This window comes from Somniosus microcephalus, chromosome 4 (assembly GCF_052327205.1).
Source record: "Somniosus microcephalus isolate GS21.2 chromosome 4, FLI_Smic_1.0, whole genome shotgun sequence".
Taxonomy (NCBI): Eukaryota; Metazoa; Chordata; class Chondrichthyes; order Squaliformes; family Somniosidae; genus Somniosus; species Somniosus microcephalus.
Genome location: NC_140990.1, coordinates 172,249,065 through 172,276,781, shown reverse-complemented (window position 1 = coordinate 172,276,781; position 27,717 = coordinate 172,249,065). Strand labels below are relative to the sequence as shown.

The window sequence follows — 27,717 nt, the reverse complement described above, 5'->3', positions numbered from 1 at the left end:
CTGTAGCACCCTTAGCCTAGGGAAAAGAAAAAGCAGCTTGCGTACCTGCTCCTCATTGCTATCTCGTGGTTCCTACTTGAGAATATTCATGTGTGAACATCTGTATCTGAGGACTAGAATACAAGGGGGTAGAAGTTATGCTACAGCTATACGAAGCCCTGGTTAGACCACACCTGGAGTAATGTGAGCAGTTCTGGGCACCACACCTTAGGGACGATATATTGGCCTCGGAGGGAGTGCAGCGTAGGTTTACCAGAATGATACCTGCACTCCAAGGGTTAAATTATAAGGAAAAAGTACACAAAATAGGTTTGTATTCCCTGGAATTTAGACGGTTAAGGTCATTTGATCAAAGTTTTCAAGATGTTAAGGGGAACTGATAGGGTAGATTGCGATAAACTACTTTTGCTGGTTGGAGACTGGTCTAACCAATGCTTTGTATAGCTGTAGCATAACTACTACCCCATTGTATTCTTGGACTAGGGAGCATAGTCTAAAAATTAGAGTCAGGCCTTTCAGGAGTGAAGTTAGGAAACACTTCTACACACAAAGGGTGGTAGAAGTTTGGAACTCTCTTCTGCAAATGGCAATTGATGCTGGGTCAGTTGTTAATTTTAAATCTGAGATTGATAGATTTTTGTTAATCAGAGGTATTAAGGGGCAAAGGCGGGTATATGGAGTTAGGTCAGAGATCAACCACGATCTCATTGAATGGCGGAACAGGCGCGAGGGGATAAATGGCCTTCTCCTGTTCCTGTGTGATACCACCATCCTCCTCCAATGCGATGAGAGTGCTGACGTTTGAAGAGTGGGTATTTGGGGGAGATACTGGAGTGCGGCTCGTGCCTATGAAACAGTGGCTCCAACACGAGTCAGTATCTTCCAAAGAAAGGAGCAAACTGGGAAAATCATGTTGACTATAAAGAACTCTTCAGTTACTCTCTAATTAAATTAGATAATTAGACTGTTAATGCAAATTAGATAGCAGTGGGACCACAACTGATGTTCTAAAATAAACAGCTCAGAAATGTATGCAATGCACCCTTCATGAATGTATTATCGTCAGGGCCACTGGTTTGCAGCTTTCAAGGAAAAATGGACTGCAGTGGGGAATGCATTCCCCAAAACACTGGTAATTCCACGGAATAGAAACAGAATTTGACTTATTTAGTCACTGTAAACCACTGCCCCTGATTATGATCTTTAATTAGAAGTGCGTTTTCAGAGAGAGCCAGCTAAGGTTTCATGTCGGGGGAGAAAGGGTAGGTAGAGTATGGTTGTGAAATTACAGTTAAGAACATCACAAATGATCAATATTAAAGATGACTATTATAATTAATACAAAATCATAAATCTGTGCTTTAAAAAGAACAGAAATATTCCAAGTATGAGAAATACGAGTAAAACGTGAAATCTTATCGTGCATAGAGGAATGGAATGAGTTTGCTGTGCTCGTAAAAGGCGTCCACACTTTTTATTTGTTCACTCGCCTGTTTCTAAACTTCATGTTTTTATTCTCTTTGATCTTACAACTTTGTTCCATCTGAAAGCTGTCAACCCCGTTTTTACCACATCTAGTGCTAGTCGAGTTGGCAGAGATTAGATTGATACTCCCCTCCCCCCGATGCTTAAACCTTCTCCTGACTTTTTAGTTTTATTAATTTCAGTCGCCCGTTTCTCTCAAAGTCCAGAAAAAATGGTAAAATGGTGGGCAAAAGATTTTAAATTGTGGGCGGGGGGAAGCAGGGGATATTTTATTTTATATTTTCATCAGCACGCTAGTAGCAGTATTTCCTTTTTGATAGTTGACATGTGCTTCATGTTAGACTGTTGCTGCAACTATATAAATAACTCTCTCTTCCCAAGCTTAGGAATTCAAACAATGGCTAACTAAAAGTTATTGTGCTCTGCAACTCTATGTAGGGGTGATTATTAACAGATGACCATCTCCGGGAATGGAATGTGTTCCATCTTACATTTATAATGTGTCTGCTCGGGGATGAGCTGCAGCAACTCAGAAGTCATTCTTCTCATTTATATATAGATATTACATTGTGCTCCAGTTTCTCATGTTCATAAAATGTACTTACGTTTTCAATCATTATCGTCAGTCCTTTTGTGAAGTTGCGGTTCTTCTGACATTTAACCATTTGCAACAAAATGCTATTGTATTTCAACGCGAAAGTTTCCTTGAATTGGACACCAAAAGGCTACTATTTGCTTAGAAGGTCTTTGGGTCAGTTCTTGGCCGGGCACCTGAATTACAAGGCAGGAAAAGAGCAGAGGCCTGAACTTAATTACTGCTCTTTTTTTTTACTTTAGGGAATCTGTTACGGTGAGCAGCAGTAATTCTGTTTATTGGAGTGTTTACTGAATAGCATTTTGTTGCGAATGGTTAAGTGTCAGAAGAACCGCAACTTCACAAAAGGACTGACCATAATGATTGAAAACATAAGTAAATTTTATGAACATGTGAGGGTCAGGATCTATGGAGCATGTGGGCTGGTCGGGAGGTAACGACTCTATTTGGTGTAGGTGGAAGCTGTTAATGGAGTAGGTGGCAAAGTCTTCAGTCATCTGAGTCCTAGGCCTAGAAATTGGGTTGGGGCGCCAAACTGGCGCAAAAGTCGCCTGAGCGCAGGATTTAGCGCAGCGTTCGAGGCTTTAGCGATCGTCAGATATTCAGTTTCATTGCCTCTCGAGGGACACGGGGCGAGGCTCGAGGCGCTCCACATCCCTCTTAGGGCGCTGAAACTGAATATCGCAGCGCAACGTGCCACAGCGCCACACGCTGCGGCACGGCATGCTGCGGTACTGCAGGCCTTCCTCCCACTGTTAAGGGGGAGGTGCCTGCAACAGCGCGATCCCCGCTCGCGAGTGCCGGCAAACGAGCCCGGCACCAAGGAGAAGTGCCGGGCTCTCGGGAAACAGCCGGCAATGCCGCGGGGGGGGGGGGGGTTAGGAGGCCAGGGACGGAGGTGCTGGCAGGCGGCCGCCCCACACCTCCACCTTAACTTGCGCCGCTGCCGGCACAGTAAGGTCCCGTGAACGGGGCGCGGGTAGCGAACGGTGCAACTGTGGCGTTCGATACCAAATATCGCGAACGGGGCGCGAATGGGCCGCTGCGCACACCGATGACATCATCGGTGATGGCGCAGCGCAAATGGCTAACGCCACCATTGGCGCCCCTGCTGAATATCGCGGGAGGCGCAGCCAGTGGCGCTACAGCCACTGACTGCCTCTTTAGGCGCTAACAGGTGGCGCTACTCACCCAATTTTCCCCCCCTACTGTCTGGAATTCCCTCCCTAAAACCTTTCGCTCTCTTTTTGGGGAATTTTTTTTTCCAATGTTCGACCAAGGTTAATCTCTCCTTTTCTGGCTGTGTCTTTTTTTAGATACTTTCCGTGAAAGACATTGGTACTTATTTTTTTTACATTGTTGTTTTGGAGAGCTGTAGTATCTAGCTAGAGTAGATAGGGGTCTAATGTCTGACAGCTTGGTGAGGCCGGAGTCTCTGATTGGAATAGGTGGACCCAGCGGCATTGTACAACTCCGTGGAGGCTGGGCTCTCTGAGTAGAGTGTGAGGGCTGGGGTCTGTTATTTGAATATTTGGGGGCAAGCATCACTGAAGCGTGTGGAGGGGTGGGCTGAGATCACTTTGGCCTAAGTAAGGGCTGGGATTTCTGAGTGGAGTTCATGGTGGCTGGAGTCTATTATTGGAATGAGGTCGGGCTAGGCTCTGAGTGGAGTATGTCGTAGCTGAAGTCTATTATTGGAGTACGTGGAGGCTGGAGACTTTGGAGTATGTACAGCCAGGTCTCTGGTCGGAGTAGGAGGGAGATGAAAAGAAAGACTTCCATTTATATAACCTCTTTCACGGCCTCAGGACGTCCCAGTGAAGTACAGCCAATGAAGTACTTTTGAAATGTAGTCACTGTTGTAATGTAGGAAACACGGCAGCCAATTTGTGCACAGCAAGATCCCACAAACAGCAATGTGATAATAACCAGATAACCTGTTTTTAGTGGTGTTGATTGAGGGATAAATATTAGCCAAGACTCCCCTACTCTTCTTCGAATGGCGTGAGATCTTTTACGCCCATCCAATAGGGCAGACTGGGCCTTGGTTTAACGTCTCATCTGAAAGACGGCACCTCCGACAGTGTGCTCAAGTCTCTAAAGTGGGACTTGAACCCACATTCTTCTGCTTCAGAGGTGAGAGTACTACCACTGAGCCCTGGCTGACATCTGACAAACGTGTTTTCGGGTGAAGTTGCAGTGGAAAGGCTTGGGTAGATGAGAGTTTCAGACTAAGGCCAAGGTGGCTGAAGACCATGCTAATGAAGGTGGGGTAGGAAGAGGGGACTGCACAGAAGCCAAAATTAAGGACAGCAAAGGTGCCTTGGTTTAATGTTGTATCCGAAAGACACCCTTCCAACAATGCCAGCACTGCCCTGGAGTGTCAGTCTAGATTTTTGTGCTCAAGTCTCTGGAGTGAGATTTGAACCGACAACCTTCTGACTCTGAGGCGAGAGTGCTACCAACTGAGCCACAGGCTGACACCGAATATCAAGCGAGCGATGACTTTGTGAATCGTACAATGCCTGACCAATTTTTTTTTTTAAAGCCTTCTGCAGAGCAAATAAAACATAGCAGAGGATAAACAATGACAGTGGTTGGTGCTGCTGCATCAATATTAACTCATGGTTGGCATAGCAGAGATTTTCAACTGTTTGAAAATCGCCCAAACTTACATGGTTATTTCCACCACCATAGCTTCTACTCATGGACAAAATGAGTCATGAGATAATTGTGCTGGCCTTCAGTTTGCATTCTTCAGTTTCTTGGTCCAATGGTTGAATGAAGCTAGCTGTAAACTTGGGGCACTTGAACACTGCGGAGTCATTTGCCAAGGAGTATATTGTGATTGCCAAAACAAATTCAACTTGTGTCTTCTAGCATCATTCATACTTGAATCTGTGAAAATAGAGAGCAGCATGTTAGTCACTTTACAGTATTCCCTTCCTTGGACTTCTTGTACTGAATAGATCACAGCAGAATAGAAATGGATATTTTTGGTCAGAAGAATTTCAAGGTTTATTTTCCAGGACTGGTTGGCACAAGTTCTGAAACATTGTCCTTTCATCCCACATCAATCCTCTATCTGCTCAATCTCTTCCTCTCTGCTGCTAGTATTTCCCTCTAACACTCTTCCTTTTCTGCTCACCATTACCCTCACTCACACTCTTGCTTAACTTACCCCACCTCCCCCGCCCCACTCATCCACTGTAATTGCTGCAACACTTCTTTATTCCTTCTTCCTGGGTATAATGCTTCAAAACATTCAACCCTGATGAGGGAGCCCCAGAGAGAACATCCTCAAAGGGCACATAGTCTTCATTGAGCTGACAGTAAATAAAGAAAAAAGAAAGAAGGAAATACTTGCATTTCTGTAGTGCCTTTCACGACCACCGGAAGTCCCAAAGCGCTTTTCAGCCAATGAAGTACTTTTTGAAGTATAGTCATTGTTGTAATGTAGGAAACATGGCAGCTAATTTGCGCTCAGCAAGCTCCCACAAACAGCAATGTGATAATGACCAGATAATCTGTTAATAAAAAATATACAAAATCTTATCCACTTAAATTGAAACCTCACTATTGGAAAAAGTTTGAAACTGGAAACCTTGAGCGAAATATTTAAGCTTTAAGGAGGCATTGATGTGTCTTGCAATATTGTACTTTTTTATATCTATCTATCTATATATATAAAACAGTATGTCTCTCTGTCTGTCTCTCCGTCTCTCTCTCTGTCTCTCTGTCTGTCTGTCCGGCTATACAATCAAAAGTTATAGAGCGTACCTACACATATGTTATATCAAAAGAAAGCTTATCATTAGGGGACTCTCATAGGCCTATTTACTTTTTGGTCGGACAAAAATTGTGTCGCCGGTATCCAAAAAACGTTCAAAATTCCGCTCATTATCCGCTCATTAGCATCGAGTGACGTGAAGGTTGACCAATCGTACAGTCGAGCGACCCGACGGTCGACGAATCGCTGCGTCACGGGGGCGGGTTCATTGCGTGTGCGGGCGGGTAATCCTAGAGTCGAGTGACGTGACGATTGACCAATCCTACAGTTCAGTGACATGACGGTTGACCAATCGGTACGTGTGTGGGCGGGCCTAATGCTTCTGAGTTGAGGTGAGTGGCCGCCATCTTGATTCCAAACTCTTCATTTCTTTTTCCCACTTTCTGCGTGTTTCTTTTCAAATCTAGATTTCCAGCAAAAAAAAAAGTTGCTTTTAAAACACAAATTGATTTAAAAAAAAGTTAATTAACTTGTAAATCTTTTCTCTAACCTCAATAATTTTCCTACCTTCCACCATTTTTGCAGGCAGGCCTCGAAGCCTGGGCCTCTGTTGCCCAGCCACACCCGAGCTACGCACCTCCCGTCCCGCTCAACAAGCGGCCCGCGATCGCCGCCACCTTTCTAAAGGCGATCGCCGCCATCTTAGTAAAGGCGGGCGGGGTGGGAGTCAGCGCGCGTCAACGTCGGCCTGGAGCGCGAGCGAATCGGCGGTCTTCAAGCCGGCTCGGGCGGGGGGCGGGGCTCGGGAGGGCGGGAAGGGGGGGGAAGGGTTACCCCAGCAACCGGGCCCGGCCCACTCTCTCAGCCTCAAGCCGGCTCACGCCCGTTCCCGGGGCTTGGCTCCAGCGCAGACCCAGCCGCAATCGGCGGTCTTGAAACCTGCTCAGGAGGGCGGGGCTCGGGAGGGCGGAGAGTGGGGCTCGGAAGGAGGGGAAGTGTTACCCCGGCAACCGGGCCCGGCCGTCTCTCACAGCCTCAAGCCGGCTCACGCCCGTTCCCGGGGCTTGGCTCCATTTGCGGCCGCGGGCCACTCACCCACTCTCTCTCTCCTTCCCTCTGTCTCTCTCTCCTCCCCCCTCTCCCCCCCTCCCCTCCCCCTCTCCCCTCTGCCCCCTCTCCCTCTCTCCCCCTCCCCTCTCCCCCTCTCTCTCCCCCCTGCCTCACCCTCTCTCTCTCCCCCTCTCTCTCTCTCCCCCCTCCCTCCCCCTCTCTCTCTGCCCCCTCCCTCCCCCTCTCTCTCCCCCCTCCCTCCCCCTCTCTCTCCCCCCTCCCTCCCCCTCTCTCTCCCCCCTCCCTCCCCCACTCTCTCCCCTCTCTCTCCCCCTCTCTCTCCCCCCTCCCTCCCCCTCTCTCCCCTCCCTCCCCCTCCCTCCCCCTCTCTCTCTCCCCCTCTCTCTCTCCCCCCTCCCTCCCCCTCTCTCCCCCTCCCTGCCCCTCTCTCTCTCCCCCCTCCCTCCCCCTCTCTCTCTCTCTCTCCCCCTCCCTCCCCCTCTCTCCCCTCTCCCTCCCCCTCTCTCTCTCCCCCCTCTCTCTCTCTTCCCCCCTCCCTCCCCCTCTCTCTCTTCCCCCTCCCTCCCCCTCTCTCTCTCCCCCTCCCTCCCCCCTCTCTCTCCCCCTCGCTCTCTACCCCCTCCCTCCCCTCTCTCCCCCCTCCCTCCCCTCTCTCCCCCTCTCTCTCTGCCCCCTCCCTATCCCTCTCTCCCTGCCCCCTCCCCTCCCCCTCTCTCCCCGCCCCCTCTCCCCCCCTCTCTCTCTGCCCCCTCCCTCCCCCCACCTCCCTCCCCCCTCCCTCCCTTCCTCCCACCCTCCCTCCCCCCCTCCCTACCTCCCCCGCCTCCCCCTCCCTCCCTCCCCCCTCCCCCTCTCTCTCTGCCCCCTCCCTCCCCCTCTCTCTCTTGCTCTCTCCCCCTCTCTCTCTCTCCCCCCTCTCTCTCTCTCCCCCCAGTCTCTCTCTCCCCCCAGTCTCTCTCTCCCCCCAGTCTCTCTCTCCCCCCAGTCTCTCTCTCTCGCTCCCCCAGTCTCTCTCTCTCCCCCAGTCTCTCTCTCTCTCTCTCCCAGTCTCTCTCTCCCTCTTCCCCAGCCTCTCTCTCTCTCCCCCAGTCTCTCTCTCTTCTCCCCCCAGTCGCTCTTTCTCTTCTCCCCAGTTGCTCTCTCTCTTCCCCCCAGTCGCGCTCTCTCTTCCCCCCAGTCGCTCTCTCTCTTCCCCCAGTCGCGCTCTCTCTTCCCCCCCCGTCGCTCTTTCTCTTCCCCCCAGTCGCTCTCTCTCTTCCCCCCCAGTCGCGCTCTCTCTCTCTTCCAACAACAACATGCCCTCAAAAAGCCTCGGCACCGCCGGGCACTACAGCTAGTATTTATATATATAAAAGAGTTTGTCTGTCTGTCTGTCCGGCTATACAATCAAAAGTTATAGAGCGTACCTACACGCATGTTATATCAAAAGAAAGCTTATCGTTAGGGGAGTCTCATAGGCATATTTACCTTTTGGTCAGACAAAAATTGTTCGGACAGTATACAAAAAACGTTCAAAAATCCTCAAAACTCCGCTCATTAGCGGTTGACCAATCCTACCTCTCATTAGCGTTGAGTGACGTGCTGGTTGACCAATCCTACAGTTCAGTGACCTGATGGTTGACCAATCGGTGCGTCACGGGTGGGAGCTAATCCTCCAGTCTCCCGAAACTTCGCCGCCATTTTTTTCATCCCCACAGCGACAGCACCAGCCAAACAAACCCCCACATTGCGGCTCTGGGAGCGGCAGGTCAGTTTACACACAGCGGGCGGGGTAGCGGCAGCAGCCGGCCGTCAACCGCACCACCCACGGGTGAGCTCAGCTGGGGTCCGTCTCGGCCCGAGAGCCCGGCCGGGCCTGAAGTGCTAGGCCCAGCACGGCCGGTATCACAACGGCACCGGGCCTCAGACGCTAGGCAGCGAGAGGGGAGGGAGGGACAGAGAGAGGGGGAGGGACGGGAGGGAGGGAGGGGAGAGGGGGAGAGGGAGGGACAGAGAGAAGGGACAGACAGGGGCAGGGAGACAGCATGGCCCAAAATTGCCCTGGCAATGCCGGGCACCCCCAGCTAGTATAAATATATAAAGAGGATGCAGTGCCTCGGAGGCTGAATGTCCTTGCATGCTGAAGTGTTCCCCAACTGGGAGGGAACACTCCTGCCTGGCGATTTTTGTGTGGTGTCCGTTCATCCGTTGTCGCAGTGTCTGCATGGTCTCGCCGATGTACCATGCTCCGGGGCATCCTTTCCTGCAACGTATGAGGTAGACAACGTTGGCCGAGTCACATGAGTATGTACCATGTACCTGGTGGGTGGTGTCCTCACGTGTGATGATGGTATCTGTGTTGATGATCTGGCATGTCTTGCAGAGGTTGCCATGGCAGGGTTGTGTGGTGTCGAGGTCGCTGTTCTCCTGACTGCTGAAGTGTTCCCTCCCAGTCGGGGAACACTTCAGCAGTCAAGGACATTCAGCCTCCGATCTTCGGGTAAGCATTCTCCAAGGTGGCCTTCAAGACACACGACAACGCAAAATCGTCGAGCAGAAATTGATAGCCAAGTTCCGCACCCATGAGGACGGCCTCAACCGGGATCTTGGGTTCATGTCACGCTACATGTAACCCCACCTGATGTAGAGCCATCCAGACTCGAGTCGTCGTTGGCTTGTTCTCTCTACTCAGATGCGGCCTGATCTGCTGTGAGTTCCAGCAAAAAAAAATTTTGTTTGTTTTTTGTTTTTCATACAGACCCCAGCATTTGCAACATTTGACCCCTTGTGACCCCACCTCATTGTTCTTTGATGTAATGTTTTCCTGACTGACCTGTTTGGACACCATCCACACCTTTGATTGCTGTGATTATCTCTCTGCCGAGGTGTGATAAAGGGCAGTTAGAAAGATTACCTATAATCATCTGGCAGTGCTCTCTGACTATATAAGCTGTGCCTATATGCTTCTCTTCACTTCACCTGACGAAGGAGCAGCGCTCCGAAAGCTTGTGATTTCAAATAAAACTGTTGGACTCTAACCTGGTGTTGTGCAACTTCTCACAAAACTATAAATACTATGAGCCCCAAAACATCACTAAAACTTCAAATAATTTTTTTAAAAATCACATTTTTAAAATAACTATAAATTACATAAAATAACTATTTTAAACAATAATTTAAATTATTGAAAAAATTAATTACATTTTCTAACGGGGCTAAAAATAAACTTACCTTTCTTTAAAGTATTTAAAAATAATAAACCTGTGGAAAAAATGTTTTAATTTTAATTAATTCACCACTTACCTTGTTAAAAGCAGGCCTTACGACTGCTTTTTACATGTGTAACTCCTGGAGACTTACCGTCCCGGAGAAACCTAGAAAAAAAACGTAAGTTCCATGCGTACACGCTGCCTCTCCGGCGCACGCGTTCGACCTCTGAACCCCTTCCTTTAAGGGAACAGAAGTTCCGGTTTCCCGCACATGCGCAGTGCATGCACGAAACCGGCACTTCCATTGGGCCTACGGGTGAGTACCCCGTGCGTACTCACCCGTGGAGACCCGAATTTCTGGGCCGTTAGCTTTAATGAGAAAATGCATAAAAAACTTTACAGCGCAGGCCATTTCTGACTTACCCAAGAACTGAACATGACTGGAAAGTCACATTCACCCCGGGTTCAGGTAGGTGCCACTGAACGTATATAATATTTGAGCCAAGACAACACTTGGGGGGTACTATTGGCCTCTGCTCCTGTGATTGCCGTGGCTCCGTGGGCAGCACTCTCTTCTCCGAGTCAGAAGGTTGTGGTTTCCAAGTCCCACTCCAGGGACTTCAGCATAAAATCTAGGCTGACATTCCAGTGCAGTGCTGAGGGAGCGCTTCACTGTTGGAGGTGCCGTCTTTTGGATGAGACGGTAAACCGAGGCCCCGTCTGCCCCCTCAGTGTGAAGGAATAAGCCATATAACCTATTCAGAAAAATACACCATTCTGTGAAAGAATTCTGGCCTTATTAAAACATGACAAACTGGGTCTGGAAATCTCGAAACCTAACGATGAAAAAGCTGGCAATAGCGATAAGATAATTGTTGACACTGAATCAATAACCTTATTGAAACAGAAGGTTAAAGGCTCCGGTAGGCTGAATCTTTTGGAATAAAACAATGGTTCCACCCTGGACAAGGTGTTCTAATTTACACCTCGTAAAGAAGCACAAACATCTGCCTTTGTAAAAATGACATCAAGTAAAACACAGCTGCCGTTACACCATTTTTTATGGTAAACTTGGAACACCTAGAGAAGAGACATAATTCTGTAATGCTACCAGCTGAGGTGACTGTAAGAATTGCAGGGGTCAGCAGAAAAATGACTAGAGATAATTAGCTTACATCAGCAGAAAACCTTAAAGGAAATACCACTGGAAAAGGGTAGAAATATTGAACTCTCAAATGGGATAGTAGACTCGCTGTAATCGGGCAAAGCGATTCTTGGCTTCAGAGGCGGCTCTGTAAGTCTCCAACTCTTTGTACCTTGGGAATCAAAGGTATTTGATTTTGGTGGATATCTTGTAGAAAACTAAGAACTGTAAAATTGTAGCGAAGTTAAGATTTGAGAGTAAGGTTCTCTGATAATAGAATTGTAAGCTTTCTCTTTTTGGAACTGTTAATGTTGCGATTGACTCACCAACTGTAAATTACATGTCGGTTCGTTAATAAATCTATATATTTTTAGAATTGTCTCACACAAGACTTCTGTATCAAACTCGCGAACTCAATCTCTTTACACTCTTTGGTGAGGAGTTGCAGAATTCTGGGGGAGTTTTCCGGACCCTCATAATATCCAGAACGTTACAGTCTAGCTAAACTTATTAAAAGTGCTATCTGGAGGACGGTAACATTTTCAGGTTGTTCCTTTCCTTTAGGGAGAGATAGTCCGGACCTTTAGACCCAATTAAGCGTCTTTAGGATTCGGCTACCTCAAACTTTAGTAGAAAGTGAACGTCTGAGGAATACTCCTGATCTGGGGTAGCCCTAAAGGGGCTAGGACTAGTAATGATCCCTTCATCAGGTGGATGTAAAATGTCCCACGGCACTATTTCGAAGAAGAGAAGGGGGAGTTCACCCTGGTGTCCTGGACAATATTTATCCCTCAACCAGCATCAGTAAAACAGATTATTTGGTCATTATCATATTTGCGTGACCTTGCTGCGCGCAAATTGGCTGCCGCATTTCCTACATTACAACAGTAACTATGCTTCAAAATACTTCCTTGGCTCTAATGCGCTTTGGGACATACTGAGGTGCTATAAAAATGCAAGTCTCTCTTTTCTATTTTTTGATGGGGAGGGTTGGGGGTAGCAAATCAGCTCCCTGGTACTAATGCTGCTGGGATGTACATGTTGTATAGATATCAGCTAAGAACCGGGCCAATCCCTCAGTCAAGTAGCCTCCCAACACTCTGTCTAGACTCGCAAATGCAGAAAGACCACTTGAGTGGATGGTCGGCACCCAAGGCACTATAGCCCATCAGGAGTTGGGCATTTAGGAGAGATGGGGAAGGGGACAAGTTGGCCACACGTTTTTTTGGATATATCTGAATTCAGCAGAGTGGGATCTATGAAACCATTTTTTTCTGCTCTATCATCTATTGAATGATGTGCAAGCACAGGGTAAGTAGTGCAGCCAAAATCCTGCCATCTGTTTCACATATTATCCAGGAGCAACTGATGAAATATTTAATTCCAAATAGTCCATACTGGACTTTATCCAGGATGTGTCATTCAGCTGCAAAATCAAAATAACAGTGACTTTGCAGGCGAGGTTGCTCCAAGATGGCATGTCTGGCAATGGAAGCTCAAAACCAAGGGACCCCTTGTATGGCAATCCACTACCTGATCCAGGCAGGTCTGCAATAGTCTTGTGCAGAGGTGGATGTCCATAAGTAAGGTAGCTATCTTTGCATGGCTCCAGAAGGGTTCTCAAAAGTATTGATTGGAAAATACAAGGGGCTGCACCAGTTGTTGATTGATAGGAACATCGGAACAGCAGTAGGCCAGTCAGCCCCTCGAGCCTGTTCCACCATTCAATTAGATCATGGCTGATCTGTATCTTAACTCCATTTACCCATCTTGTTCTGTACCCCTTAATACCCTTACCTAATGAAAATCTTATCTATCTCAGATTTGAAATTTTCAATTGACTTGACCTCATCAACTTTTTGGGGGAGCGAGTTCCAGATTTCCATTACCCTTTGTGTGAAGAGATGCTTCCTGACATCACCCCTTAATGGCCTGGCTCTAATTGTAAGGTTAATGCCCCCTTGTTCTGGACCCCCCCACCAGTGGAAATAGTTTCTCTCTATCTACCCTATCAAATCTTTTAATCATCTTAAACACCTCGATTAGATCACTCCTTAATCTTCTATATTCAAGGGAATACAAGCCTAGTCTATGCAACTTGTCCCCACAATTTAACCCTTTTAGCCCTGATATTCTGGCGAATCTGTGCTGCACCCCCTCCAAGGCCAATATATTCATCCTGAGGTCCGGTGCCCCGAACTGAACACAGTACTCCAGATGGGGTCTAACCAGAGCTCTGTACAGCTGTAACATAACTTCCACTATTTTTATTCCAGCTCCCTTTTGAGATAAAGGCCAACATTTCATTAGCCTTTTTAATTATTTTTTGTACCCGTTCATGAGCTTTAAGTGATTTCTGTTCTTGGACCCCTAATTGATGATTGGTAGTTGGGGGTTCTAATAGGTGATAACTTTGGTTGGACACAACTGTGCTGAGAATGGGGCCTCTTCAGTGATGGCCAGCTTCCGGTGCAGTTTAAGATTTTGCCATGTAAACCATATATCTGAACAGTTCTCCTTCAGTGCTTGGAGCTCCAAGGTATGTAAGCGCAGGGCTTCATTTGGCCCATGTGAGATTCTTGGACCAAGCTGTCAGATAGGTTTGTGGCAAAACGGGAAATATTTGGAGGGAAGTAGAACTGCAGCCGACATTAATCCGTCACTTAGTACACTGGAAGGGGAATCGGCTTTCTGGAGGCATCCAGGTAACCTTACATGAGAGTACGCCAATGGATAGCATAGTCCTAACTGAAAAAGCAGCAGGAAGTTTAGTCGTACTCTGTGCCGGCAATCTACACAGTTTTATCCAGATAACCTCCAATAGTACCCTTGTATGTTCTTGGGCTCCCTACATGTATCAGCCATGGCTCAGTAGGTACCATTCTCATCTCTGAGTAAGAAGGTGATATACCTATCAATTCGTCCAATAAAAAGCGACGAGTTAGGAACGTAACTAAAGGTTTTTATTGACTAAATAACAGAGCCCACCCTCGTGGGTGATCAGGTCCAACAAGGAGGAATACCAGCCAGTCGACTACCTTTATACCTGGGCAGGTAGGTGGAGCAATGGGCAGAGTCGGAGGCGACCTCGTATAGTGATACAACAGTGAGAACAGTGATAACAATACAACAGTGATAACTATAGTGTAACGATAGTGAACGATAAAAGTGGTTTACCACAGAAGGTTCATGTCCTGCTCTAGAGGCTTGAGCACAAAATCTAGGCTGACACTCTAATGCGGTACTGAGGGAGTGCTGCACTACCAGAGGTGCTATCTTTCAGATGCCATCTTTCGGATGACATATTAAAGCGAGGCCCCATCTGCCCTCTCAGGTGGATGTAAATGATCCCATGGCACTATTCGGGGAGCAGGGGCGTTCTCTCTGGTGCCCTGGCCAATATTTAACCCTCAACCCACATCACTAAAACAGATTAGCTTGTTATTATCACATTGCAATTTGTGCGACCTTGCTGTACACAAATCACAGAATCACAGAAACCCCACAGTGCAGATAGAGGCCATTTCGGCCCATCGAGCCTGCACCGACACATATCCCACCCGATCCCTGTAACCCCTACACCAACACATATCCCACCCTATCCCCGTAACCCCACGTATTTAATCCCCCTAACACTAAGGGTCAATTTATCATAGCCAATCAACCTAACCTGCACATCTTTGGACTGTGGGAGGAAACCGGAGCACCCGGAGGAAACCCACGCAAACACGGGGAGAATGTGCAAACTCCACACAGACAGTCACCCGAGGCCGGATTCGAACCCGGGTCCCTGGCGCTGTGAGGCAACAGTGCTAACCACTATGCCACCGTGGCTGCTGCGTTTCCTAATACACACTTGCCTAACCTCAGAGAATTTAGGAGCAGGCTAGCAACAGCCAACGTGTAAAAGAAAAAGAAAGAACTTACCTCGGGACAACCCAAATCAGTTTACAGCCAATTAAGTACCTGGATTATGTGCTCAAGTCTCTGGAGTGGGACTTGAACCCATGGCCTTTCGACTCAGGTGAGAGGGCTACCACTAAGCCATGGCTGACACTTCAAGATGCAAGGACCTTGTTTGGACCATAAGATGGGTTTTCTGCTCTGTATAACAATGCTAGGTACCCATTATTCCAAAATTCCGACATTATACCAACTTTTGCTTCAATTTTCAACAGCCGTGAACTGGTTAGAGCAAATTTAAGTGGAGAAATTGTGCATGCCCTTGATAGGATTTTCCTGCTCCAGAAAATCAAGTCGAAGTGATTTTGTTGGAGATCTTCTCACGAGGGCATCACAGTAGGACATAGTTTTTAATCTCTTAATTTTGATGACATGTGCCTCTGTCCTTCTAGGATTGAAGCCAAGCACCAGGAGCTGAGAGAGAGGCAGGCGAGAGAACGGTATGATCAGCTGCCTTCTACTGGTGTCTCGGTGCCTGACATCGAAGATGATGACATGGACCCCAATTATGCCAGAGTGAACCACTTCCGGGAGCCACCCCCACCGCCCAGTGGATACAAGTCCCCTTCCCCACAGCTGCACTCGATAAACCCACCTCGGGACTTGAGTGTAGAGCAGGAGAACCTGGATGGACTGTACGCCAAGATCAACAAGCAGCGGCCTCCCGTTCCTGACAGGTAATTGGGATAAAAGTGTTCACTTGACATGTATGCTTTGTGTCTTCACAATTTACTTATGTTTTGGATGTTGGAGGTGGCACCCAGAGGTTTGTAAACTAGACCAATTTCTTGTGCATGTGCTTAAAAAATTGACCCAGGAACAAGATAGAAATTCACTATCACAAGGAATTAGCATCTGCTTATCTTTTTGCATATATTTTATCTCTTATTTCCTCCCAATAAATTTCCTCACTTGTAGATGTTTACTTGTAGATGAGCTAGCCACAATCTCAGGTGGTGGGGTTTTTACATTGGACCTTATAGTCCTTGGGGCCTGGACTCTGCTACTGATCACTGTCCAGCGATCCCTGTTGGACGTATGCACCTGTGTAGACACAATCTGGCTGATCTCTAGGCTCTCCCACTTTGAACAGTCTGCAAACACTCACCGTCCGGGCCAAAGACTGAAGAGTGAACTCTTGGAGGACAAGCAATCATAGACAAGCCATACCTGAACATGCATTATTATCTCCAGGAGACTATAGAAGTAAATTTGGGAGAAATAGAAATATTTGACATGCAGATTGGGCTGCTGGGAGGTATTTCCACTCCAAGAGGTAGTACGTCAGTGCCGCAAAGAGAAATGAGGCCTCGCTACAGCAGGACGGCCACTGCAGCAGCAGAAGAGGTGGCATGAAAGAAAGACCTGCATTTCTATAGTGCTTTTCACAACCTCAGGATATCCCCAAGGGCTTTACAGCCAATGAAGTACTTTTGAAGTGTAGTCACTGTTGTAATGTAGAAAACACGGCAGCGAATGCGCACAGCAAGCTCCGACAAACAACAATGTGATGATGACCAGATAATCTGTTTTTGTGATGTTGATTGAGGGATAAATATTGGCCAGGACATCGCGGATAACTCCCCTGCTTTTCTTCGAAATAGTGCCATGGGATCTTTTACGTCCACCTGAGAGAGCAGACAGGGCCTCGGTTTAATGTCTCATCCAAAAGGCGGCATCTCTGACAGTGCAGCACTCCCTCAGTACTGCACTGGAGTGTCAGCCTCGATTTTGTGCTCAAGTCTCTGGAGCAAAGCTTGAACCTCGGACCTTCTGACTCAAAGGCGAGAGTGTTACCCACTGAGCCACAGCTGACAGGGGTGGAGAAGCCTCAAAGATGAAGAAAGTTCCCAAGTTTGTAGCATAATTGGACTTTGCTCTTTAAATGTTTTGGCTGAAGATAACTGATACTGCTTTTAAGGCTCGGGTGACTGTGGTCTGACTGCAAAAATGTAGTGGCAGTTTTTAGGGATATGGAGCATGTAAACAAACTTAGACCTGTAACGTCTCAAAATTTTTACTTGTTCTGCTCAATTTCAAAGCTTAAATCTTGACTTTGAAGCTTCTGTGCTGGCCCAGTTTTGCGTGTCTCTCATTTTTCCCTTCACTCCCCCTCCTCTTCCTCCTCCTGTTCATTATGACCTTGACTTGAGTACTCCAAAGCTGATCTCAGTCGCTCCCTGGTGCACTGATTTTCATCGCTTTGGCTCTGCCCCAGATATACAGGGGCCTGAAGCTTCAAAGCATTGAACAGAATCCAGAGCCCTACCCTAAACAGTGTCCCCGCAACTCCAGTATAAATAGTCATGCAAATGTACATCCTACACCAAAGTAATTGCTGCTGATTTTTTTGCAGCCAGGCCTCTGAACCCAGGTTCCATTTTTCACAGGCTGCCCTCAGTCATACTAGGAAAAGAAGGTTGATTGAGTACAGTCACGTCCTGGTAATGAATTCGCCAGGAAATGTTATGCTTGGACCAGTGGCTGAGCTTATTCAATCATTTGGAGAGTGACAGATTTTAATTTTTGTTGAAATTCCCCACTTTATTATTTACAACCTCCCTTTAAGGTCCTGCACTTTGACATTCGGGGAGTGCGGCTGACTGCACATGCCCAGTTCTCCCACTATTGGCTGCATTGCCAATTATAAATAGCAGGTAGGGTTGCCAACTCTGATTGGACATATTCCTGTAGGTTTCATCATTTGTTTTCCTGCCTTCAGTTGCCCCGCCCAGTCAAACAGACCTTGTTTCCCATCTCCAAAAGTTCTATAACGAATGAACAAAGCTGGTCAAAGAAAATGAAAAAAACATTTTTTTTTAAATGCCCCTATGCTTTTTCTCCTGGGTTGCTTGTAGCAGTGTCCAGGAGATTAATCTTTAATTCCTGAATACTGCAGGACGTTGCTAGAGTTGGCAACCCTAGTAGCAGCACCTGCAGAGAATCAAACGCAGCATAAGCCCACAAAAATGTGGTTCACAATCAGGCTGCCGGTTTCAGCAGAGTAAGTGCACGCAGATTGGTCTCATACATCTGTACTTCCTGTTGTGAGCTTGTGACCATTGCTCCAAGAGTAACATGGAGAATTCACAGGTTTTTCTCCAGCAGTTGCAAGCGGTACTTTGACTTCGTAAGATTGCTCAGAATGTTGACCCACCAGATCAGGACCCTGCTCTCCATCCGGACACACCCCCCCGCTCTCCATCCGGACTTACCCCCGCTCTCCATCCGGACCCCCCCCCCCGCTCTCCATCCGGACACACCCCCGCTCCATCCAGACCCACCCCCGCTCTCCATCCGGACCCACCCCCGCTCCATCCAGACCCACCCCCGCTCTCCATCCGGACCCACCCCCGCTCCATCCAGACCCACCCCCGCTCTCCATCCGGACCCACCCCCGCTCCATCCAGACCCACCCCCGCTCTCCATCCGGACTTACCCCCGCTCTCCATCCGGACCCCCCCCCCCCCGCTCTCCATCCGGACACACACCCCCGCTCTCCATCCGGACCCACCCCCCGCTCTCCATCCAGACCCACCCCCGCTCTCCATCCAGACCCACCCCCGCTCTCCATCCAGACCCACCCCCGCTCTCCATCCGGACACACACCCCCGCTCTCCATCCAGAATTACCCCCATTCTCCATCCGGACCCACCCCCCGCTCTCCATCCGGACCCACCCCCGCTCTCCATCCGGACCCACCCCCCGCTCTCCATCCAGACCCACCCCCGCTCTCCATCCAGACCCACCCCCGCTCTCCATCCGGACACACACCCCCGCTCTCCATCCGGACCCACCCCCGCTCTCCATCCGGACACACACCCCCGCTCTCCATCCAGACCCACCCCCGCTCTCCATCCGGACACACACCCCCGCTCTCCATCCAGACCCACCCCCGCTCTCCATCCGGACACACATCCCCGCTCTCCATCCAGAATTACCCCCATTCTCCATCCGGACCCACCCCCCGCTCTCCATCCGGACCCACCCCCCGCTCTCCATCCGGACCCTCTCCCGCTCTCCATCCGGACCCACCCCGCTCTCCATCCGGACCCACCCCCGCTCTCCATCCGGACCCCCCCTCGCTCTCCATCCGGACCCATCCCCGCTCGCCATCCGGACCCACCCCCGCTCTCCATCCGGACCCACCCCGCTCTCCATCCGGACCCAACCCCGCTCTCCATCCGGACCCTCCCCCGCTCTCCATCCGGACCCACCCCGCTCTCCATCCGGACCCTCCACCGCTCTCCATCCGGACCCCCCCTCGCTCTCCATCCGGACCCACCCCCGCTCTCCATCCGGACCCCCCCACCCGCACTCCATCCGGACCCACCTCCGCTCTCCATCCGGACCCATCCCCGCTCGCCATCCGGACCCACCCCCGCTCTCCATCCAGACCCACCCCCGCTCTCCATCCGGACCCACCCCCGCTCTCCATCCGGACCCACCCCCGCTCTCCATCCGGACCCACCCCCGCTCTCCATCCGGACCCACCCCCGCTCTCCATCCGGACCCACCTCCGTTCTCCATCCGGACCCACCCCCACTCTCCATCCGGACCCACCCCCCCGCTCTCCATCCGGACCCCTCCCCCCGCTCTCCATCCGGACCCCCCCCCCCACCGCTCTCCATCCGGACCCTCCCCCCCGCTCTCCATCCGGACCCCGCCCCCCCACTCTCCATCCAGACCCACCCCTGCTCTCCATCCAGACCCACCCCCGCTCTCCATCCGGACCCACCCCCGCTCTCCATCCGGACCCACCCCCCGCTCTCCATCCAGACCCAGCCCCGCACTCCATCCGGACCCACCCCCCCCGCTCTCCATCCGGACGCCCCCCCCACCGCTCTCAATCCGGACCCTCCCCCCCGCTCTCCATCCAGACCCACCCCCGCTCTCCATCCGGACCCCCCCCCCGCTCTCCATCCGGACACCCCCCCCCCGCTCTCCATCCGGACCCTCCCCCCCGCTCTCCGTCCGGACCCACCCCCGCTCTCCGTCCGGACCCCCCCCGCCCCCTGCTCTCCATCCAGACCCACCTCCGCTCTCCATCCAGACCCACCCACGCTCTCCATCCGGACCGACCCCCGCTCTCCATCCGGACCCACACCCGCTCTCCATCCAGACCCACCCCTGATCTCGATCCGGACCCACCCCCGATCTCGATCCGGACCCACCCCCGCTCTCCATCCGGACACCCCCCCATTCTCCATCCGGACCCACCCACGCTCTCCATCCGGACCCACCCCCGATCTCGATCCGGACCCACCCCCGCTCTCCATCTGGACCCACCCCCGCTCTCCATCCGGACCTGCCCCCGCTCTCCATCCGGACCCGCCCCCGCTCTCCATCCGGACCCGCCCCCGCTCTCCATCCGGACCCACCCCCGCTCTCCATCCGGACCCACCCCCGCTCTCCATCCGGACCCACCCCCGCTCTCCATCCGGACCCACCCCCGCTCTCCATCCGGACCCTCCCCCGCTCTCCATCCGGACCCTCCCCCGCTCTCCATCCGGACCCACCCCCGCTCTTCATCCAGACCCACCCCCGCTCTTCATCCAGACCCACCTCCGCTCTCCACCCAGACCCACCTCCGCTCTCCATCCAGACCCACCTCCGCTCTCCATCCAGACCCACCTCCGCTCTCCATCCAGACCCACCTCCGCTCTCCATCCAGACCCACCTCCGCTCTCCATCCAGGCCCACCTCCGCTCTCCATCCAGGCCCACCTCCGCTCTCCATCCAGGCCCACCTCCGCTCTCCATCCAGGCCCACCTCCGCTCTCCATCCAGGCCCACCTCCGCTCTCCATCCAGGCCCACCTCCGCTCTCCAACCAGGCCCACCTCCGCTCTCCATCCAGACCCACCTCCGCTCTCCATCCAGACCCACCTCCGCTCTCCATCCAGACCCACCTCCGCTCTCCATCCAGACCCACCTCCGCTCTCCATCCAGACCCACCTCCGCTCTCCATCCAGACCCACCTCCGCTCTCCATCCAGACCCACCTCCGCTCTCCATCCAGACCCACCTCCGCTCTCCATCCAGACCCACCTCCGCTCTCCATCCAGACCCACCCCCGCTCTCCATCCAGACCCACCCCCGCTCTCCATCCAGACCCACGCCCGCTCTCCATCCAGACCCACCTCCGCTCTCCATCCAGACCCACCGCCGCTCTCCATCCAGACCCACCCCCGCTCTCCATCCAGACCCACCCCCGCTCTCCATCCAGACCCACCCCCGCTCTCCATCCAGACCCACCCCCGCTCTCCATCCAGACCCACCCCCGCTCTCCATCCAGACCCACCTCCGCTCTCCATCCAGACCCACCTCCGCTCTCCATCCAGACCCACCTCCGCTCTCCATCCAGACCCACCTCCGCTCTCCATCCAGACCCACCTCCGCTCTCCATCCAGACCCACCTCCGCTCTCCATCCAGACCCACCCCCGCTCTCCATCCAGACCCACCCCCGCTCTCCATCCAGACCCACCCCCGCTCTCCATCCAGACCCACGCCCGCTCTCCATCCAGACCCACGCCCGCTCTCCATCCAGACCCACCTCCGCTCTCCATCCAGACCCACCTCCGCTCTCCATCCAGACCCACCTCCGCTCTCCATCCAGACCCACCTCCGTTCTTCATCCAGACCCGATCTCTGCCAATATTGTTCTGTAATAACCAACAAGCAAGTCCACAGACACCCAAGGGTAAGTCGCATCCAATTTTTCCCCCCACTCCCTTGGGATATGCTTTGCCTCCTAATGGCTCAATCAAGAGATTGTGAGCTTCCGTTTGTGAGGAACTAGTAGATACTAATACTGCGAAATGCGGCTCTGTAGGGCCCGGTTCTCAGCTATGGGTGCCGTTTTGGGTCCAACATGCGTATAACGAAAGAATGTGATCGAGTAGACCATTGGGCTGCTTAAACAAAGCTTTCACTGCCTGGACTGCTCTGGAGGAGCCATACAATACTCACCAGAACATATCTCAAGATTTGTCGTGGTCTGCTGCAAGCTGCACCACCTCACCATCATGAGGGCACAGCCCTTGCCACCAGGTAGACAGCGAAGAGGAGGAGGAGGAGGAGGAAGGGAGGAGGCAACCAACACAGCCCCTTTCTGGCCGTGCTTTCCGTGATCAACATCCGACTGCGATACCAGTGAACGCAACCCCAGTTCCCCATTCACCAACAGTCCCACACCTTACCTTCCTTCTGTTACTGACCATCACAGTGCCCTCTTGGCCACAATGCTACTATAAAAGCCACCACAAAACAAACATTCCAAACCAAATTTATAAATCAAACTATCCAGTGTTACATATCAAAGTCAACTAATCACCCTTGTGCATTCCCTTAGTGCCTGTCTTCCATGTGCCTTTGCCTGACCTAGTGCTTCTACGCAGTGCTACCCCAGTGGTTGCAGCATGGCTGCTAGAAGGTTGCTGACTTTGTTGGGGAGACTGCAGATGGCCTTGCAGGACTACCTTGAGCAGCCCTGGCCTGAGAAGGCCTGGCTTCACACTGCACCATCTCGGCATGGGCAACAGCAGTCTGGGCTATCTGGTTGACAGGCAACAGCAAGGGCACTAGCGGAGTAGCAGTGATGGGAGGATGAATGCTGTCATCCTGAGAGGTTTGTTCTCCATAGTGCCACTACCGCTCTCCCGGGGTGGCACCTCAGCATATATAGTAATCTGTTGGAGGACAGATTGCTGGACTGCTGAGAGACACTGGAAGCCCCTTTGAACACTGGTATCTGCTGCCATGATGGCAGCAGCCTGAACTTGAGTGGCAACAAGTTGAGCTTGCATGATTTCAATCTGAGCCTCCACTACAGCACTCAGATCTGCTTGTGCTGCAATGGAAGCTGAGACATTGGCCATCAGACACTGCATCATGGTTGGGTCCACAAGTGCGCTGATGGAGTTTCCCACCACTTCCACACTGGAAAAATGGGCTCAGCGCAAAGCCCTATGCAAGGTTGGTGCATACCCATCAGCCGCCTTCTGTAGGCCACCCCATCGAAGTCCTCATCTGAGTCCTCTGCAGCAGAACGCGTGTGTGGCCTTGACTACTCGTGTGAGGTCATTAAACTTTTTGTGGCACGGAACCCAGATCCTCGGTGCTTGACTTCTGGCATTGACCCCCAGGGCTATCTGTTCCCATTACCTTCTTTGAGTTTGTCTGGAGGGCCTCCTGGCCCCCTATGGATAGAGGGCCTCTATCCGCCACCTCCTCCACCAAGGCCTCCAGTGCAGCGCCTAAGAACCTTGTACCATCCACATTGGAGCCACCACAACAAACCAGAGGGTGGCTACTGGGCAACAGGGGCTATCCGCTGACCACCTGGCTCATGACTCTGGTGCGCAACTCTACCCCTTTGCGCCATAATTCAATGTTCTCACACTCTCTTCCCCAGCCACTTCCAGCACCTGCTCCAGCTAGAATGCACCTCCCCTTTAAGTAGTGCAGGCTGGCTTTAAGTGGTGCTCGCCTCACACGAACTTGGGCCCCCTGCTGAGGCGCAGAACCACTGAACAGCACCCTGTGCACTTCCTTACCACAGTAATCAGTTTAATTAGCAGGCAGCACAAAGTTTACGTACTGCCTGCATCGGACTCAACGGGCACACACCCATTTTCGGGGGCTATCGAATTTAGCCCCCTAAACTTGCTATCACTTGATGGCATAGTACATTTGACCATCCATGCACCTCTTAACAATTACTTGGATTTTTTAAAATCTAAAAAGTATGCAATTAAAGCCAGAATTGACCACCTTGTTCCTGTCCCTGTGGGGAAGATCATTATTTCTGTCGCCCTCGAAAACTCATCAAACGCTTTATATTATTACAAAACAATTGTCTGTAACAATACAATAAAAGTTAAAAGGAATTCTGTTCATCACAAGTTGAGAGTAAAGTCCAAATGATACATATAGGGCAGGTGGGGAAGGTTCCATTCTCGACTACTTGTAGCAAGATCTGAAATGTATTTACAACTTAGCTAACAAGTAACCTAGAGGAAATCTGCTCCGATACTTGGGAAGGTTAATCGTGCTGCAGCCCAATCTGCATTTTCAACCTTTTTAAAGGAACTTTTATTTCCTGTTGAGGTGCTTTCCTGTTCAATATTTTCATTTTGCACTATCGTGCATGATTTCTCCCAACTACAGTTAGGGCTACGAAGTCAAGTGACAAGAAGAGCATGTTTAGTGGAAGAATAAGTGTATGCATTTCGCAGTTAGTAGGTTGAGCTGCTCGTACAGAAAATAATATTTGGTGTCCCAAGAAACTTGTTTTCTTGTCAATATCACAATGAGGCGTGTGTGTCTGAAAGGTGACTGCTGGACTGACTGTACAGTGAATGAGAAATTAAAATGCATATAATTTGAGAGCAATTACACTTAGTTTATTTCAGTGTTGTTCCTGAAATGGAAATTATGCACATTGGCAGTCAAGAGAAAGTGTTTGGCTCAGTGGGATTCACAGGAATGAATATAAGGAGTTGGTTGACAAATTGGTGAGAATGTGGAATTCGCTACCACATAGAACGGTTGAGGCAAATAGTATAGATGCATTTAAGTGGAAGCTAGATATAAGTACATGAGGGAGAAAGGAATAGGAGGATATGTTGATAGGGTTAGATGATCCCACGGCACTATTTCGAAGAGGAGCAGGGGAGTTCTTTCTGGTGTCCTGGCCAATATTATCCCTCAATCAACATTATAAAAGGAACCAGATGATCTGGTTATTACCACATTGCTGTTTGTGGGACCTTGCTGTGCGCAAATTGGCTGATGCGTTTCCTACAATTACAGCAGTGACTACACTTTAAAAGTACTTAATTGGCTGTAAAGTGCTTTGGGATGCCCTGAGGTCATGAAAGACGCGATATAAATGGACGTTCTTTCTTTATTTTGGATTTATATTACACTGCTGCCAGTGGAGGCAGTCCCAAGTACGATAAAGGGCGCGGTGCTCGTACCTCTAGTCAAATGGAGAACCAGTCTCAACAGGTGGTTTCTCCCAGCTGGGGCAAACTCGAGCTGCTGTTATAATTGGTGGGGTGTTAGTGTTGCAGCCAGTGGCAACTCCAGGTAGCGTTGCCAACCCTCCAGGATTGCCCTGGAGTCTCTGGGGATTAAAGATTAATCTCCAGGACACTGCTGCGAGTGACCCGGGAGAAAAGTAATTGGGGCATTGCTTTTAAAAAAAAAAAGTTCTTTGAACACTTTTGCCTATTAGTTATAAAAATATTAGTAGTGGAAGAAAAGGCTGTTTGACTGACAGTCAAGAATCATCTAATCGGGAAATGGAGAGTCTATTCACTTTCTGATTGGCCTAGGAAGGTTCACCAAGCCTGGCTGCCACGAACATCCATGTTTTTAATCGGGGCCCTCCCAGCAGTTGGCTTTAGTCACTCTGGCAAGTTTACTCTGGAATTGCCTCCAGCGGTGTAAGAGCCGCATGTTGAGAGGTGGCATTGACAATGCACTCATCCCTATGCAAATACTTAAGAAAAAGAATGACTTGCATTTCTATAGCACCTTTCATGACCTCAGGATGCCCCAAAGCATTTAACAATCACTGAAGTACTTGTTGCAGTGTAGTCACCAATACTGCCCCTAATTTTGTTTTGGTGTGTAGTCCCTTTAACGGGCTGTGTGGCCCATTCAGAATTTTGTGCATGCGTGGTTTCTCCCATTGTAAAGCCGGTGACCGGCCTGTGCGGGACCTCCAGTTAGCTGCGCGGCCGCTTAGCGGCAACGTTGGTAGTCAATGTTGTAAAGTAGGAAATACGGCAGCCAATTTAGACCAGATAATCTATTTTCGTGATGTTGGTTGAGGAATAAATATTGGCCAGCACACTTGGTTGGACAAATCGCTTTTTAATCCCTTCCCTCTTTCCCCGCTAGTATCTTGAGAGCACCTGAGAGAAGTTATGGTATGAATCCGTATCATAGATCGCGTTAACTGGTGAAACCAGGTCTAGTATTTTGCTCGTTTCTTAAAGTGGAAATTGTATTTTCTTCTGTATTGCATTTGAGCCCTGGGTGTCATCTGCATATGCTGGCACACTTCATGTGCTGTTCCACAGCTCGTGAGACAGATTGAAATGGCGACCAGTGGTGGAATCTTATTGAGTAATAGCATTTGGATGCAGATGGGAATGACACTTCACTTGGATGGATCACCCCTCCATGTAGACAGCCAGCTGACAAAGTACAAAAAGATCCCTTGCCTTTGGCTCTCAACTACTGTAAAACAAAAGGAAATGCAAAGGGTTTAGGCCTCACAAAATTAACTTATCCAAGCCCCCGGGACACTCAGTGGAGCATCTGGGCAATTACGTGCTACTGTGGTAGGTCATTTATCAATCAGTTGGATATATTTAACCTTTTTTGTAGCTCAAGACTTCGCTCAGAACATGGGTTAGGCTGAACGCCACAGGCAGCTGCACTAAAGCTTGTTTAACTCCTTAAGGACTGTAGCAGCGTTTCTTTTCTTCCTCCCCGATCCAATTATTTTCACTGACTCATGCCAGGGTAGACATCCACTGCAGACTTCAAGTGGGCATTCTACATTTATGAACCCAAGCAGCAAGTGTTGAAAGGCTATTCTTTCAGAGTAGGAATCACAGCTATGTCTAGTCCTGTTCTCAGCTGAACATTGACGTGGTAAAACGTCCCAAGGGCGTTTCACAGGAGGGTTATCTGACAAAATTTGACACCAAGCCACATAAGGAGATATTAGGACAGATGACCAAAAGCTTGGTCAAAGAGGTAAGCTTTAAGGAGTGCCTTAAGGGAGGAGAGAGAAGTAGAGATGTGATGAGGTTTAGGGAGGGAATTCCAGAGCATGCACACGCATTGATACATTTTACTTCATTATTCATATCTATAGTGTTTCTTGTGTAAAAAGAAAGATATAACTTCCATTTATATAGAATAATTCGGCCCATCGTGCCTGTGCCGATTCTTTAAAAGAGCGATCCAATTATTCCCACTTCCCTACTCTTCCCCCATAGCCCTGACCCATACCCACTATCCCCTATCCAACACCCCCTTTTCCCCTTTCCTCAGTCCCCAATCCCATGCTGCTATCTCCTACCTCCATCCCAGACCCTCTGTCTGCCATTCCCATAGCCCATTCTCATACCACCTGTCCCCGATCCCTTCCCCAATCTCAAATCCACTGTCCCCTATCCCATAGCCCCAATCTCAGACTCCCTGTCCCCTATCCCATACCCCCAATCTCATACCGTGTCCCCTATCCCATACCCCTATCATACCCCCTTTCCCCTATCCCATACCCCCAATCTCATACCCCGTGTCCTCTATCCCATAGCCCCAATCTCATACTCCCTGTCCCCTATCCCATATGCCCAATCTCATACACTGTCCCCATCCCATACCCCAAGCTCATACTGTCCCCTATCCCATACCCCCAATCTCATACCCCGTGTCCTCTATCCCATAGCCCCAATCTCATACTCCCTGTCCCCTATCCCATATGCCCAATCTCATACACTGTCCCCTATCCCA

The 27,717-nt window shown here is 50.2% G+C and overlaps 1 protein-coding gene across 2 annotated transcripts in view; it reads left to right on the top strand.

Moving 5' to 3' along the window:
- Positions 1 to 27,717, top strand: part of LOC147119992 (partitioning defective 3 homolog B-like) — a 1,739,115-nt gene that overhangs the window by 1,405,163 nt on the left and 306,235 nt on the right. For both annotated transcript variants that reach the window (XM_085985464.1, XM_085985463.1), the window contains exon 20: positions 15,569 to 15,853. In XM_085985464.1, coding sequence (XP_085841590.1) covers positions 15,569 to 15,853 — 285 coding nt within the window. The remainder of the gene's footprint in view (positions 1 to 15,568; positions 15,854 to 27,717) is intronic.